General features: G+C 39.6%; 3 protein-coding genes across 35 annotated transcripts in view; 2 read left to right on the forward strand and 1 right to left on the reverse strand.

The window, feature by feature from the left end:
- LOC127363558 (uncharacterized) overlaps positions 1–3,776 on the forward strand; it is a 43,044-nt gene extending 39,268 nt beyond the window's left edge. The window contains exon 5 of the transcript XR_007884900.1: positions 3,190–3,776. The gene's annotated coding sequence lies outside the window, so the exon portion shown is untranslated. The remainder of the gene's footprint in view (positions 1–3,189) is intronic.
- LOC127363555 (uncharacterized) overlaps positions 1–17,095 on the forward strand; it is a 135,758-nt gene that overhangs the window by 55,706 nt on the left and 62,957 nt on the right. For 3 of the 16 annotated variants that reach the window (XM_051400166.1, XM_051400186.1, XM_051400187.1), the window contains exons 2-3: positions 1,873–1,928; positions 2,143–2,502. The exons of 3 other annotated variants lie outside the window; for them this stretch is intronic. In XM_051400166.1, coding sequence (XP_051256126.1) covers positions 1,873–1,928; positions 2,143–2,502 — 416 coding nt within the window. Of the gene's footprint in view, positions 1–706; positions 807–1,872; positions 1,929–2,142; positions 2,503–2,844; positions 3,777–17,095 lie in introns of those variants that run through there. 10 more of the 16 variants (XM_051400171.1, XM_051400163.1, XM_051400162.1 and 7 more) reach the window with 6 other exon arrangements.
- The window catches only part of LOC127363548 (anti-sigma-I factor RsgI8), a 150,636-nt gene that overhangs the window by 34,828 nt on the left and 98,713 nt on the right, over positions 1–17,095 (reverse strand). For 2 of the 18 annotated variants that reach the window (XR_007884878.1, XR_007884876.1), the window contains exons 6-8: positions 15,318–15,455; positions 15,151–15,219; positions 9,931–12,043 (exon numbers count right to left, since the gene is read on the reverse strand). The exons of 2 other annotated variants lie outside the window; for them this stretch is intronic. Coding sequence is in view for 3 of the 16 variants with exons in the window: in XM_051400122.1 (XP_051256082.1) it covers positions 7,661–7,671; positions 15,151–15,219; positions 15,318–15,455 (218 nt within the window). In the remaining 13 variants the exon portion in view is untranslated. Of the gene's footprint in view, positions 1–7,239; positions 7,402–7,615; positions 7,672–9,930; positions 12,044–13,880; positions 15,048–15,150; positions 15,220–15,317; positions 15,456–15,746; positions 15,840–17,095 lie in introns of those variants that run through there. 14 more of the 18 variants (XR_007884883.1, XR_007884881.1, XR_007884880.1 and 11 more) reach the window with 14 other exon arrangements.

The following is a 17,095-nucleotide window of genomic DNA, read 5'->3' on the forward strand; positions in this document are numbered from 1 at the left end:
CTAAATGTTAGTGAGGAGGAAAAACTGCTTTATAACTCAATTCAACTGGACAGCTTTACCAAACCATCATTTTCAACCATTTCTAATCTGTGTCACAGTAGAAAGAAACACATGTTGAACCAACAGTACATGAACCCTGAACACAACTCAAACACTGCTGACTATCAATCTAATGATTAGTTAACAGTTGAATAGCAGCGAGCTGTCAGATGAGGAAGAAGATGATCATATTTATTCTTCGGTTTTATTCTTAAAAGTAATAAAATACTCAGAAAAGATTGACAACAATGCTAGGTGAGTTTATTTGGAGGAAGTTATTTCAGCTTCATGACCACAGAGAATAAAACGATCTGTAGTCTTTACTTCACATTGAAACTATAAATTCTGATTCTGTTTTATAACAATAAATGTGTTTATTCTTTAATAGAAATTTCAAGTTAACACCCTGATCCCCCTCAAACTCACAGAGACTGAACAGTCACCTTACAGACAGAGAAAGAGATAAAAACACATGAGACAGAACTGATCTTAACAGAACACACAGTTATTAAACCTAAAACACACTCAGATTTAATTTAACTGACTGACTTTGGGTAAACTGGAAAACCTAATGATGAAACAAAACCCACACGATGCATATCTGTATGTGGAACCAATCAGAGAGGGGGAGTCACACTGACAGTGTATATACAGTGTAGATACATATAACGGAACCAAAAGCACTCAGAGCTTGTTTCTTGAGAAGAATGCAGACATCATGGATCATACTTTAATTTCACCTTGCTGTTGGACTGAAGACAAACACGGTCAGTAATGAATCCTATATTGATGTTGGTGTTAATCAGGAGTTAACTTCAGTTGTAAAGGTTGAGTCTGTATATTTAAATAGAACAGCAGGAACAGCTGCACGTTTAATACCAACAAACTGTTTCCAGCTTATATTATCGCTCCCTGTTCTTCTACATAGTTCAAGGGGAAAAAGTATATATATATATATATATATATATATATATGATTCTTATATTGTAAGATCTGACAACAGCATCATTGTTGTGTTTATCTGTTGTTTTGTCATTCCTTTATATGTTGGCAGTATTTATATTGTAGCCTTATTAAACATGTTTATTCCTTAAAACAACTCAAATAAAATCAATCAATTTTATTCTTTAAGGTAATAAAAGCTCATCAAAAACACTGACAGTGTTGTGCTGCGACTGTTTGAAACAGGAAACAGTGAACCGTCAGTAAACCACGGAACGGAAGCTGCTGCTGTGTAAAGTTCCACATTCATTGTGGTCTGTACAACCAGCAGCCTGTTCACCATTAGTTGGTGCTGTTGTTGCTTCCTTGTCTGTCCACGTACTTTCAGCACATGGTGTTTTTATTGCAACACAGCTCAGTGAACTACAGAAGATAACAATATAAGTAATTTGAGATCTCGAGATAATGAGTGTGATATGATAACTGCGGTCAAGCCAGCCGTTACTCCGATCTGCGTGGTCAAATCAGACGCACTTAAATTTCGAGTGTTATATATATATAACACTCAAAATTTATATAGGCATATATATATATATATATAACGTTATATAAAAGTGTTATATTCTTCCCTTTAGGGCTTCCGTAGTGAACACCTCCATCCTCATGTTGTCATGTTTCCTGCTTATAGTGGAGAGTTAACTACTGGCGCCATCTTGTGACAAAAATACATTACTGCAGTTTGTCACCAGCATCAACACTGTACCTAGACTATAAATACAAAGCAGTATTGTAATGACTACAGACAGACTGTAGATGTTTGTTCTGGTACATGTGAGGACTGAACTTTGACCTCATGTGTTTATGACTCTTCACCGCTGTCTCCTCTCACAGGGAGAAGATGATCTGCTGGATCCTGCTGCTCATCAACCTGACCTCCTGTGTCTGTGGTTAGTTTCCACCTTCACTTTATTATCCATGAAGAGAAAAGTCCAAATACACTTTCAGACTTCCATCTTTCAATCTGTAGGGAGGAAGGCCTCTACAGCACTGAGAGCATCACTAAACTGTCCACAGAAACATCTCTAGATGGAGTTTAAAGGCTCACATGTTAAAGTTGTCACTTTGTCTGGTCCTCACTTTCCCTCTCTGTCTCCTCAACAGGAACATTTGTAGTGAATGTGACACAGACCTCCTATCAGGCAGAGGAGAACCATAACATCACACTGGAATGGACGTTCACAACCAACACTGACAGTTCCCTCAACTTCCTTTTTATCTACTGTAGACTGATTACTGATCACATGGTTTCAGTCCTCTATGATCTAAGGGATGGTGTCGAGATCACAGAGTTTCAGGATGAACAGTTTAAAGGACGAGTCCAGTGTGACAAAGACGTCCTCAGAGAAGGACGAATCAGACTTCATGTGTCCAGACTCAGGACTGAAGACTCGGGCCTGTACCTGTGTGAAGTGAGAACAAATTATGGTTTGAGCTCTGACAGATGTCGACTCAGTGTCACTGGTAAGTTGATTTTATAGAACTCAGTTAGTAAAAGAGGACTCAGAGTCTAAGACTACTAGTTTGGTGTGTTAGCATGCTAACATGAGCTAATTAGCACTAAACACAAACTAATAGTTGAGCTGAGTTACTTTAGTGTTAAGTTAAATTCCTCCTGAGGGGGACACGGATGGACAGACTGATATTTCCATCCACAGAGCTGCTGCCAGCGGCTGAAACTGTCCATCATAACGACCTGGAGCCATGAACCAGGAAACAGAGAAAATCAGCAAATCCTCACATTGGAGAAGCTGTAACTAGATAATGTTTGCTGTTTAACCACATTTTATATAATGTCCTTTACAGCAGCTGCTGATGGGCCCAAACCTCAGAAACCAACAGAGAGTCCACAAGCAGAGAGTCCACAAGCAGAAAGTCCACAACCAGAGAGTCCACAACCAGAGAGTCCACAACCAGAGAGTCCGGGAATGATAATCCTCTATGTTGTACTGGGACTGGCAGCAGCAGTTCTACTGGCTGTCTGTTGTTGTTACTTTAGACGAAACGAGAAACAACCCATTAGGACTAACAGATGATGTTGAGAAAGGAAACGTCTATGCAGTTGTATAAATGTTGAGTTTTAAGTGTCAGAAAACTATTTGTAATATGAAATGTATATTTGTCTGTTAAATGGTGTTCATGTTACTAAAGGTTTAAGTTTAAATGAAGTTATGTAATAATGTAATGTCATAAATGAAGTAATGTTAATGATGCTTCCACTGTGATCCCAGATGTTCCATGTTTGATGTCAGACAGTTAACATCAGAAGTAGAGCAAAGACATCTAAACAGCCATCGTCTGATTGATCCTCCACTGTAAGCTCTCTACAATGTCCCAGTTGTTTGAGTTGTCAGTGTATGAAGAGTTTCTCAGAGGAATCATTCACATTGAGCTGTAAGTTGGTTCAGTCATTGATCGCTCTGTTCTCCCTCCAGCTGTTATCAATCATCAGTCTTAAACAATGAGTCTGAATCAACAAGACAACAGAATTAGAAGAGAATTGTTCATTATTATATCTTAATCCTCCTGATGGATATTGTTACAATGCACTGACTTTGTGCTCTTTATAACGTGTACATATTGTAAATAAATCTCTCTTTATATGAGAGAAGTTGTTATGAATCTTCTGTGAATATGTTCAATAAAGTGCACACAGTGCAGATCTCAGATCTGTCTAATAAGTGATAGAGTTTGATGAGGCGTCCTATCAAAATAAAGGACAGCGTAAAGGTGAACAACAGTGCATTATTTGTGTGTATCAGTTGTGTACTATGACTCTTATACCATGGCCACTTACTGAAGAATATAAAGGCAGGATGGGTTTTAATCTTTAGCAGCTTTTAACATCAGATATTGTTGCTGGTTAAGGGAAGACAGACAGGAGACACAATGGTGGTTTGTCTTTATTTCACTTTCATTTTGACGTTCAACAAAATGGATTCAGCCCCTCCTCCAGTCAGGAGTTGGGCTGGTGACATCATAAACCAGTTTTTCCTCATACTCATTAGTGTTGTGTTGCTTCTTGCTCGCCTACAAACGCGCAAGTAACTAAAACCTTCTGTATGTTTGAAGTTTGTGTTTCATATTCTGTTCTTTATTGAACTACTTTCATCTTCAGCTGGAAACCTCCTCCAGGATCTGATCTTCACATTTATTACAGTTTTCCAGGAGTTGATCAGTGACAGGACAATGTGCACAAATTCAGCAGCGAGAAATAAAAAGGCTTTTCCTTTACTGCTGTACTCTTCCTACTGAGTTATTTAGTTCCTACTTAAGATTTAGTTGATGTTTGGATAGATGACACAGTTACTGTTTGCATAGTTCCTCTGTGTTGAGTTCAAGCCCACAACAAGGAAATGAAACAGTGAAGATTGTGTCCCTTTAAATATTCAACAAAAATATGGTGTTTTCTCTTTGTTCTTCTTTGTTTCAGCAAATTTTCATTAGTTACTTTTTCTTTTGATCTGAACCATTAACAACAGTTTTTCCTTTACATATCATTATCTGACTGATGCAATGTCAGCACAAACACATGAACAGGTAGGACTTTGTTTTAAAGCTGAGGCTACTGCAGTAAATGTACACTGAGATTATATGAAACAAGACTCTGCACTCTGATGTTACACTAATAAAGTTCTTCTTCCTCTAATAAACCTGTCTCCTCTCTGACAGGGAGAAGATGATCTGGATCCTTCTGCTCGTCGGCCTGACCTCCTCTGTCTGTGGTTAGTAGGACTGAAACCAACAATTCATTTCATTAACGATTAATCTGCTGATCATTTCTTCCATTAATCCAATCAAACTGTTTATGAATGTAAAGAAAGTTGTGAAAAGTCTCCCATAAAGACTTCCAGAGGCCAAAGTGACGTCCTTAAACTGCTTGTTTAGTTCAACCAACAGTTAAAAACCAAACATTATTTCATTCATTATTTCAGAAGCTGGAAGCAGCAAAAATGACAATTAATGGAATATTAGAATATATTTAAATGGATGAATCAAACACTAGTAGCTCTCGTGGTTAGTTTGATGTTTCAGACTCAGAACATTTGACTCCTGGTGACCATGATAAAGACACACTGTACAATCTCAATGTAAAGCCCTGCATTAGATCACAATAACACTCAAGTGGCTCATCATTTTCACTGCTTAGATAAAACAATCAGAGCCTCTTCTGACACATTGAACTGTAAAATCATTTGCCATAAGCAGTCAGTTCCTTGATAGAAGTGTTTCAAGCTGAAATAACGTGAAGATCGAAGATAATTATACAAATAAAAATGTCAAAATGAAGTCAGTGTCACCTAAAATTACTAAAGCTACTTGATCAAGAATGTTTGTTTAACTTACAAAATTGAGTTCATTTTACTTATCTGGGTTCACAGTGTAGCCTAATCAACCAACATACATTTCATTCTACCAATTATACATTTTATGGTAATTAAAAATACCTTTATCTGTAGAGGGAAAGCTAATTCTATTAACTCAATCTTGAACATTTGTTGAACATAAATTCATTAGAAGTTGCCATAACTTTAAAAAGATGATGAATCTAACAGCCTCCTGATTGACACCCACAGAACATTTTATCTCAAATGTGACCTCTGGTTTCCCTTTAATTTGATTTGTTTAGAAAATCTTTGAGGAACTCTGGATCCATCAAATTGTACATTTTCATTTATTAAACTGATTTACTGAAACACACAAGAAACATTTTCAATGTCTGACAAATAATGTTTGAAATGATTCATATGAATATTAAACAGTCAGTTACATTTCAAGGAGTCACAGCTGTAACCTGCAGCCAGCTGAGGAGTAACAGTAACAGTACACTTCAGTTTAAATTGCACTGTCAAGTTAAAGCTGAATATAAATTCTGAACAGAAAGTCCAAACTGCAGTTTTACAGTTTTCATGATGTTAGACAATAAACAATCATCAGCAGATCACTGTGGATCAACTAACATAATGCACAACTGTAACAACACTGTTTTTATCATTTGTTCTCATTATAAACAAAAGCAACACTTCCTGTGTACCACTACAGTTTAATGCCAGTGAACATAACACATCACAACAGGCAGACCTGAAGGATGAACCTGAACACTTCATTACATCCTGCAGGAGTCAGCTACATGATCAAATACAATATAAATATTATAAAAAGATAATAGAATATCAATATAAATTCCTCACATTGAGCTTTAAGTGCAAATGTTAAAAAACAACAGAGATTTCACAGATATGAGGTAGACGTGTTTAACTGCATTAGTTCAATAAAGTGCACACAGTGCAGATCTCAGATCTGTCTAATAATTGAAAGATTTTTATGAGGCGTTGTTGTTCTGTTGTTCTTCTACTGGTTAAATGAACCCTTTTTGGATTGAAATTCCAGTATTGCTGATTGATGTGAAATGTATCAATACTGCTGCTCCAGTGAGGGAAAGTTTGAAAGATTTCAAATCTCCATATAGTGCAAGATTTAGCTGGCAGTAATAGGCTTCATCAGCATTGTGGGAACTCATTTGGCAACGGCTTGAATGCAACAAATGTTCCTTAATATATAATATTCTTTGTTGATCAAATTGTTTCCTTTGATCCAGATGCTAAGCTGTGGGTTTTCTAACAACCACCACTGGAATAAAAATCTTGTTCTCTAAACAGACAGTGAATGAATAAAAGGCAACAAACAACCAGCAGAGCTGCTGCTGTCAGTCCCAGTCCACAGTAGAAGCCTATCCTTCCCCGACTTGGTGATTTTTGTCTTTCAGGTTCTGACCAATCCCTTGCTGCTGTAAATAGAACAAACAAATCTGTGTTATAAATAAACAAATATTATTTCACTAAAAAGGAAAACTAAATATCCACAGCACATTAGGTTGTAACATATTTCCCAGATACTGCGAGAAGGAGAAGAAGTCCACAATACTTTTCTTCTCAGCTTCTAATTTATCCACAAAAACTGCTGAATGGAAACTGTTAAGAAAGTTCTACTGAACCAACTCACCAGTGACGTTGAGTCGACATTTACCCAAACTGCCACCATGATTTGGGTTCACTTCACACAGGTACAGGCCCGAGTCTTCAGTCGTGAGTCTGGACACATGAAGTCTGATTCGTCCTTCTCTGAGGACGTCTTTGTCACACTGGACTCGTCCTGCAAACTGTTCATCCTGAGACTCTGGGACCTCCACTCCTTCATGTAGATCATAGAGGACTGACACCTTGTTTTCAGTAATCAGTTCACAGTAGATAGAAAGAGAGTTGAGGGAACTGTCAGTGTTGGTTGTGAACGTCCATTCCAGTGTGATGTTATGGTTCTCCTCTGCCTGATAGGAGGTCTGTGTCACATTCACTACAAATGTTCCTGTTGAGGAGACAGAGAGGGAAAGTGAGGAACAGACAAAGTGACAACTTTAACATGTGAGCCTTTAAACTCCATCTAGAGATGTTTCTGTGGACAGTTTAGTGATGCTCTCAGTGCTGTAGAGGCCTTCCTCCTTACAGATTGAAAGATGGAAGTCTGAAAGTGTATTTGGACTTTTCTCTTCATGGATAATAAAGTGAAGGTGGAAACTAACCACAGACACAGGAGGTCAGGTTGATGAGCAGCAGGATCCAGCAGATCATCTTCTCCCTGTGAGAGGAGACAGCGGTGAAGAGTCATAAACACATACAGTGATTTATATCTTTTATATGATGACACCAGAGGTTAAACTCTGCACCATCAGCAGGAAACATGGAGCTGAAGAGGACATTGAGAGTTCAATCCAACATCTTTGATGGTTACTCAGTAAAACAATCATCAGATGAAGTTTGATTAAATGTGTTTGTGTGAATCCACAAATAAAAAATGAAACAACAGTTTCATATATAATAAAAACACCATGTGCTAAAAGTACGTGGACAGACAAGGAAGCAACAACAGCACCAACTAATGGTGAACAGTCTGATGGTTGTATCACATGATCATGATTTGTTGAGGAACTGACTGCAGATCACAATGGTTGGTTCAGCTCAACATGGTTCAAATGATCATAAATAAATAACATAATCAAAATATATTGCAATGTGCAAAACAGCAGCATCCAACAGTTTACGGTGTCTGTGAACCAGTAGGTGAGGAGTCGGGGGACTTTCAGTATTAGTGTCTTTATTCTTGCTTGAACGATAAACAAGCGTCCAGTCACTAGGTGGCAGCAGTGCTCAAACTAATCAACAGGCGGCCTGTTGTAGAAGAAGTACACAGGAACACTGGTGTACAGAGCTGAAGGAGGAGGAGAGATAGAGGTTTGGGTGACAGAAAATAACTGAGACCCACAGCTGTGAACTAACCACCATCAACTATCTAAGTGTGCTTCAGTTTAAAGGGATTGATCTGGTTTCTTCTCTGTTATTATCCCTTTAATATCCTGTATTCTGCCCTGAAGTGTGGAGATCATCATACCATCCTGTCTTGTATTACTTCACAAAATAATAAAACAAATGAATAAAAACGGCTCGCGGACTAGAATATGTTGTCAGTGTGTTTGATGAGCTTTTTATTACCTTTAAGAATAAAACTGATTTCTTTTAGTTCAATCTGACAACTCATGTTTGAAATGTTTATTACAGCAGTGTAACATATTAGATAGATTTTGCCGTCTAGACTCTGACCTCATCACTCCCCACAGATAAAGTTATATAGAGATATTGGGGAGTGATGAGCAAATACCTTAACCCCAGTCGGAGCCTACAGGTGGATGCTGGGTAGTGGGGGGGCTTACAGAGCAGCAGCAGCAATATGGATGCAGGGCAACAGAGTCATTGACAGGGCAGAGGGAGAGCTGGGAAATGCAACAGGTCGCACAGGTCGAGTTGACTGACTGATAGCTATGGTGGGTAGGGTGGCCATTCGTCCGGCTTTAGTCCGGACAGTCCGGCTTTTAAACGCCCTGTCCGGCTGCAGGTGCAGTCTTAAGCCGGACACTCATTTGTCCTCCTTTTGAGAAAATAACTAAAAAGGTCGCCTTCTGACACATTACCTGTTAGTTTAATACTTATTGGCTAAAAATGTGGGTCAAAATAAGTCATTTCATTGGTTACATTTTCGTGTTGTGACCTATCAACACATGGCTCATTTAAATATTCAAATGAGCCATGTGTTGATTGGCCAGGCGATCACCGCAGTTGCTAAGTTACCACCAGGCTGTCAATCAAACTCTCAGCCACAGAGAACATAATGTGAGCTACTGTCGGTTGTTGGACTGAAATTCTGAAAATGCTCACACTCATATGTAGATAGGTAAAGCCTTTACATCTGAAACAGAAGGTGCTGCATTTGTTTTACCCTTTATCTATCCAGATAAAAACATTAACAGTTTCTGTATGATGTTTATTGGACCTGTTTATTATTAGCTATGTGGTATGTGTATGCACCTTTATGTAATCTGGTGGAAAAACATTAACATTTAAAACCGGATCATACCAAACAAATATCTGCTTGTGTGTCCCCGTGTATACAAAGTGTCCTCCTTTTGATGTGAAGGAAATGGCCACACTACTGATAGCTCGCAGGAGTCACTCCATTTGTTTTAAGGAATAAACATAAATACTGCCAGCATGTAAAGGAATGACAAAACTGTAAATAAACACAAACAACGATGCTGTTGTCAGATCTTACAATATAAGAATCAGAATATATATATATATATATATATATATATATATATAGATAGAGATAGTTTTCCCCTTGAACTATGTAGAAGAACAGGGAGCGATAATAGAAGCTGGAAACAGTTTGTTGGTATTAAACGTGCAGCTGTTCCTGCTGTTCTATTCAAATATACAGACTCAACCTTTACAACTGAAGTGAACTCCTGATTAACACCAACATCAATATAGATTCATTACTCACCTGGTTGGCTGCACTTCATACAAACGGGAGAGGGTCGACTGTGGCTCAGAGGTACAGTGGGTCGCTCATTATTCGGAAAGGTTGGTGGTTCGATCCTCCAAAACGTTCTAATGGTTCATATCAAGCGTAAGTCAGTCTGCGAGCCCTTCCCACGGTGCAGCAAGTTTTCACCCAATCCCAGAGTTTCAATATACACTCACTGGGCGGAACAACGCGTTCATAAAGACCGATGAATTTTTCAGATTCGCTGAATCATCATGACTGATTCGACTGATGATTGAGAACAGCTGGAGGGAGAACAGAGCGATCAATGACTGACATTACATCATTACATATTACCGTTGCAAATGCATGTTTCAGCCTGTGAGCCCTTCGCAATGTGCATGCAACACTGACAACAATGAAGTGGGTTGGGAGTCTCCACCTTTGATTGGAGAGTTGCTCAGAAGAAGGAGAGGGGTAAACAGGGACACACCCACACACACACACACACACAGGGGGACGGGCATACAGGCACACACAGGGACACACCCACACACACACACGGGGACGGGCATACAGGCACACACAGGGACACACCCACACACACACAGGGGGACGGGCATACAGGGACACACAGGGACACACCCACACACACACACGGGGACGGGCATACAGGCACACACAGGGACACACCCACACACACACAGGGGGACGGGCATACAGGGACACACAGGGACACACCCACACACACAGGGGGACGGGCATACAGGCACACACAGGGACACACCCACACACACACGGGGACGGGCATACAGGCACACACAGGGACACACCCACACACACACAGGGGGACGGGCATACAGGGACACACAGGGACACACCCACACACACACACAGGGGGACGGACACACAGGGACACGGACACACAGGGGCACGGACACACAGGGGCACGGACACACAGGGGGACGGACACACAGGGGGACGGACACACAGGGGGACGGACACACAGGGGGACGGACACACACACACACACGATTATTCTGATTTCGATTTTAAGAGTTATGAGAAATAAATCAGATTTAAACTAACTGACCCCACCCAGGTTACAATGCGGACCGATACCCAGAATAGAATTATACCAGCCCTAGACACCAACCATCTGAGCGTTGACACAATTTTTAAAGGGTTCAAGAAAAGCGGGAGACGTGCATTCAGCTCTCCAATAATATTTATTAAAAATAAATTATACTGGCAAAAGACCTGAAAAAGAAAAGAGAAACCATAAAACTAGTCAAAATTAGTTTATTCCACAATACTAAAATGGTCGAAACAACCAGTATATAAATAGCAAATGGCTTCACCATAACATAAAATACAATAAGATTAAATGATCGCGAGGAATAGGCAGGACAGGGTACTCACCGCGGGGAGACTATCACCCAATCAAAATCACCGTGTGTGCACACTGATCACTACAAACACTACAACTTGCACTGCAAGGAAAGTCAAACCTACAACCCAATGACGTGACCACTACCCTTCAAATATACCACACTGCATGCAAGGAGGGGTGCCTATCCCACGACTACTCCCCGCAGGTCGTCCCACTGCCTAATCAAACAAAAGACGGAAAATACAATGAGATTCAGTTGGTTCAGATTCACAGACACTCAGGGTCACTACACCCAATATAAAAAGACAATATTCAACCATCTACAGATTATGTAAGTTGTACAGTCTGTAACACATTCGCCAACCACCTTGGCGAACTGGCTCAGGCAAAGCAGCAGTCTGGCCTTAAATCTGCAATAAGGGGAAAGAAAACATAACAAAAGTCAGTCTCATCAGCTGACAACAACATACCTCAGAGGGCATGACCCTCCTACCTTACCATACTGGTTTCAGTTACCTTGTACATGTGGGGCTCTGCTAAGAAGCAATGCAACAGTTGAAAAGCTCTACTCTGGCTTAAAAGGGGAGATGGAGGAGCTGAGTCTTTGCCTAAAGAGATTTTATCATATTAGTGATATAGCTACGGTTTAATGAAGCCCCAAAGTTCACTGAGACATACCTCTTCAGCACAGGGCTACAGAGCATGCTCCATCTGGATCACTCAGGACAGTCACCACCACTAAATATACAAAAGATCTCATTAGATTTCTAATAAGGCAATATAACATTTTCCTCCTCCTCTCTCCCTTACCTGCACGACACAGCAATCCTGCCACACAACCAGGCCTCAGACAAAGAGGCACTAATTGCCCTCACCTGTCCTTATGAAGGCGGGGAGCTCCCTCTGACTCTACCTAACAGGGCGGTGCTTTGGATTTACAGGCCAGCCCCTCACATCACATTTAGTGTTGAAACAGACAGTTAACATATTGTTGCTGGTTGAGGGAACACAGACAGGAGACACAATGGCGGTTTGTTCTTTATTTTACTTTCATTCAGACTCCCTCCCTCCTTCAGTTCACTTCTTTCTGATGATGGCTGTACAATCGAGTAATCGAGGCTGGGGGCTGTGGCTCAGAGGTACAGTGGGTCTGCATACCAAACCACGTTTACTAATCGTAAGATTTGCGTTCGATCCTACAAATCCCACATTGCTCACATTGCTTGGGTGTACGAACGCGGCGGAGGAGTTTGTGTAGCAGAACGACAGAACTCATTCACTGCTGTGTTCATTGCTTTTGAGCTGGTGGATAAGATGGTTCAGATATCAAAGATATCTTTCGGTTATTGCCCCTCTAAACAGAATCTGGGGGACAATCAGATTTCAGCAAGAGTTTTTCTTCATACAGTGACAACTGAAACCACTGGGACATTTTACAACCTGAAGAAATATTTAAGATATTTATGAAAAGGCTCTGGTCAGTCTTTGTGATGATGGCTGTACAGTCTAGAATTTGAGAACATTACGATTTATCACGAATGTTCATGTGCTGAATGAGAACTATTGCTACTACTACTCCACCTCTACTTAACACTCCCTCAGTGACTCAGTGTACATTTACTGTGTCCTTTCTACACAGAGAGGGGAAAGTAACTATGCCCCCCTCTGGTAGCATTCTCTCTGCCTCATGCAGGCTGTTTCTCACTCACTGAGTGACTGAGTGAGTGAGACTGCTAAGTAGAGGTGGAGAAATCCCGAAGGTTACAGAACCATCTCTGCCATCAGGTTAACATTTATAAATATGATCTCTCTACAGGACGTTGGTGGCCAGCAGCTTAAACTGCAGCAGGGGGAATTCACTGTATCAAACTACATAGTTTTACTATTAGAGTTCTGTTGATATCTAACCTACACACTGCTCTTTACTTCATGTGGACATGAAAATATATATATATATATATAAAATATATACAGTGTGTGTGTATATATATATATATATATATATATATGTATATATATATGGGTTTCAGATTAAAAGCTTTCTCGCATTTCTGTGGATTAGGTTGTTCTTGTATTGTATTTATCAAACTCAGTGTATAAAGATGGAGGACGTGTGTGGCCATGTTGGTAAAGACATGGTCAAGCATGTCATATTTGTACATGATGAACAACCATGTGTGTAATGTATGCAACTTCAGAAAGTCCTTAAATGCATATTTCCTCCAAGAACCTGAATGACTATTCCAGATTGACCAGAGCATGCAGCACACATTCTCAATCATATTTCATAAAGTGGGGCAAGGAACAGAAATACCAAAAACACATTTTCATCACTTGAATGCATATTTAGTTCCTCAATATAATGTTATAACATTGTCTTTCATTTATGACAGATTTATATCCTCAACATTAATCTGGTCAGAATCCTAAAACACTGAAAAGTGTCCTTGGCTCCAGTCCTGCTGACTGGATTTAGTTAGAACAGGAAATAGACACACAGGAGTTTAGGTGTCCCACCTCAGATGATAATGCATTCAAAAAATGTTTTTTAAAGAAATGGGATGCCACAGGAGTCTCTTCTTGGGTCTTTGCTGTTTATTTTGTACATCAATAACAGCAGTTCAGCAGTTAAACCCTGTGTATCACAGTGCATTACTCTTTATCACTAATGACTAATCTTGCACCCATCACTGTTCTCTGTATCAAAGAGTTGGATGGACTTACTGTCAACTAGAAATATCCATCCCATGTTATTCATTTATAAAGCTCTACTGTTCTAAAGCTTCCAAACTACCTTACATCTCTACTGTCATTATAACGATCCAGTAACTACCTAACCTTCCACATCCCTCGTTAGCACTAATAATGTCACATCTGGTTTCTTGTCCTTATAAACTATATAAACAGTTTAAAACTAAATGGTAACGCTGAAATGATATCAGACCTGATCAAATGAATTTGTATTTCACAATATATATCCATCATTATTTCTTCCAGACATTGATCTGAATACTGTACATAGCCTGTAGCTCCATTAGAGGACCTCCTACTTTTGAGTGTTTTTTAATACATATAAATAATATTCTGTTCTTTTTTACTGAGTAACCATCAAAGATGTTGGATTTAACTCTCCATGTCCTCTTTAGCCAGCAGCAACACAGCAAACTGACATATGGACATCACAAACAAGTATTTTTGAAATACTCACACTGAGTCTGTATCATTGTTGCATAGTAATGAAAAAGGACACATTTCCATATATAAATATATAAAAGCAACCAGATCACATTATTATAGAAATCATTGCTTTTTAGATATTTTTTGATGTTTCCTCAGATTATAGATACAGTTTTTTGTGATTATTTTAGGCACTGGTAATGCATTTTATCTTGACTATGTAGCGAGTCATAATTTGTTTGCATAATGGCATCAGCACAATGTAATCCATTTGGTGTCCACATATACATTGCTATTCATCATGTTAGCTTGTGACGACGTTGCCTTTCCAGTCTAATGAAACCTATTTGGGAGCAGTCCAGTGTGAGACTTGTTCAAGTCTCTGCAAGTTGTATCAAGTCGGGTCAGTGAGACGTAGAAAAACACTTACATCAAAAAGAAGACAAACTCACTATATACATATTTGTCTCTGGTAGCTAGAAACCCACTTGTTATAAAGCTGTTACTGTGAGGATGAATCCAAGCATCCATGGACAGGGAAGAGGATAATTAACTGTAACTTTACCTTCATTTTAGTGCTTCATTCTAGCAGTTTGAACCCAGACTGTAAAAAGTGAAATAGGATCCCAAAATAAGCTCAGTGTCAATGCTGCCAAATGTCCACTCACATCTGGAGTGGGTCAGGATGGGGACTATCTCAATCGGGAGCACGATGTAACGTCCATCCTGGTCTTGAGCTGTATGGTTGACATGAGACAACAGGAAGTGTAGGTGAACAATGGGCACAAATAAATCAGAACAAGTTCCATTAAAACAAATAATAAAGCAGACATACGTTGTTGTCCTCGGTCTTCACAAGCACATGCTGTCAGAAATGTCCAAGTTGCCAAGATTACAGCAACAAAAACCAAAGCTACTATTAATAGTGGAGCTATGACTTCATGTTTTGGGCTTCCTGGTGGCTGTCCTGCACCTGCATGAAGACACAACACCAGTGTGTTATACTGTATGTGACATCAGGAGGAGCATTATCACAGCAAGAACGTCTGCACAAATACAGAAAGCTTCAACCACTAAGGAAAGGTATGTTCCCAGATAATTTGAGTACAACATTAAAGTAAAACTGGGAGAAATTATGGACCAAACTAGAGAAATGTTTTGCCTTGTATTCAGATTTATGCATCAAAATTAAAAGGTAAATGTCGTGCAATATTTGTACAGTGATACTTAATGAGTAACCATGGTAAAAGCTTATCATGCTGACCTTTAGTTGCTGCCACTTGAGACTTTGATGAGTTGAGAGACACATCACTGCTCTCTCCATCATTGGTCTGGGCCGCATTTAGTACAAAATGTTCTATGGGGTCAAATGTGTATTAGTATGACAGTAACACTTCCATTGTACAGTGCTGCAGTGCACAGAGCATTTCTGCTTTTCATTTCAAATAAACAACTTAAAGAGCTTACCAGTGGTCTCTAGCCCCCCATCTTCTCCTGATCTTGTCATAATTAGCAGCCAGATCACACCAGTAACGTCCAGAGTCATCAGTCGTGACTCTGGACACATGAAGTCTGACTCGTCCTCCTCTGAGGACGTCTTTGTCACACTGCACCCGTCGTGCAAACTGCTGATGCTGAGACTCTGAGGACTCCACACCGTCAACCATTTCATAGAAAAGCTTCAGAGGCTCTGACTGGAAGAAACAACTCAGGATGGTGAGGGACATGATGGGACTGTCCCATCCGATGGTGATGTTATCGTCCTCCTCTACCTGATAGAAGGTCGGACTCTTTTTCAAGACAAACATCCCTGTAGACGAGAGAGAGGGCAAAGAGAGGCACAATAGAGACGTTATGTAGAGTCAGACATCGATCTTCACCTCATTTCTGTCAGATGTACTGAGACTTATACATAAACTAACCACTAGAGCTAGTGTTTGATTCATCCATTGAAATAGAAATTATATTACATTAATTGTCATTTTCAGTGAAACAAAACCAAATATTTGCTGCTTCCAGCTTCTAATATATGCAGGTTTGCTGTTTGTCTTTTTAATATATGACAGTGAATGAAATAATGTTTGATTTTTAACTGTTGGTTGAACTAAACAAGCAGTTTAAGGACGTCACTTTGGCCTCTGGAAGTCTTTATGGGAGATTTTTCACAACTTTCTTTACATTCATAAACAGTTTGATTGGATTAATGTAGGAAATAATCAGCAGATTAATGGTTAATGAAATGAATTGTTAGTTTCAGTCCTACTAACCACAGACAGAGGAGGTCAGGCCGACGAGCAGAAGGATCCAGATCATCTTCTCCCTGTCAGAGAGGAGACAGGTTTATTAGAGGAAGAAGAACTTTATTAAAACAGGACAGATTGGTTGATCACTCAGCACGAAGAAGATCTTCCTTTAAGGTCTGTAATGTTTATAAATCAGTCAGAAATAAAATGAAAGGTCACAAAGGAGCATTTCGGTGAAAAATCTAGTGTTGTAGTCAAGACCGCACCAACCAAGACCAAGACATTACCGAAACAATACCAAGACTTTTAGAGGTTGAGACCGAGACAAGACCAAGACCATAAGGAGAATCGTAAAACATAAAAATAATTC

Source organism: Dicentrarchus labrax, unplaced genomic scaffold (assembly GCF_905237075.1).
Source record: "Dicentrarchus labrax unplaced genomic scaffold, dlabrax2021, whole genome shotgun sequence".
NCBI lineage: Eukaryota > Metazoa > Chordata > Actinopteri > Moronidae > Dicentrarchus > Dicentrarchus labrax.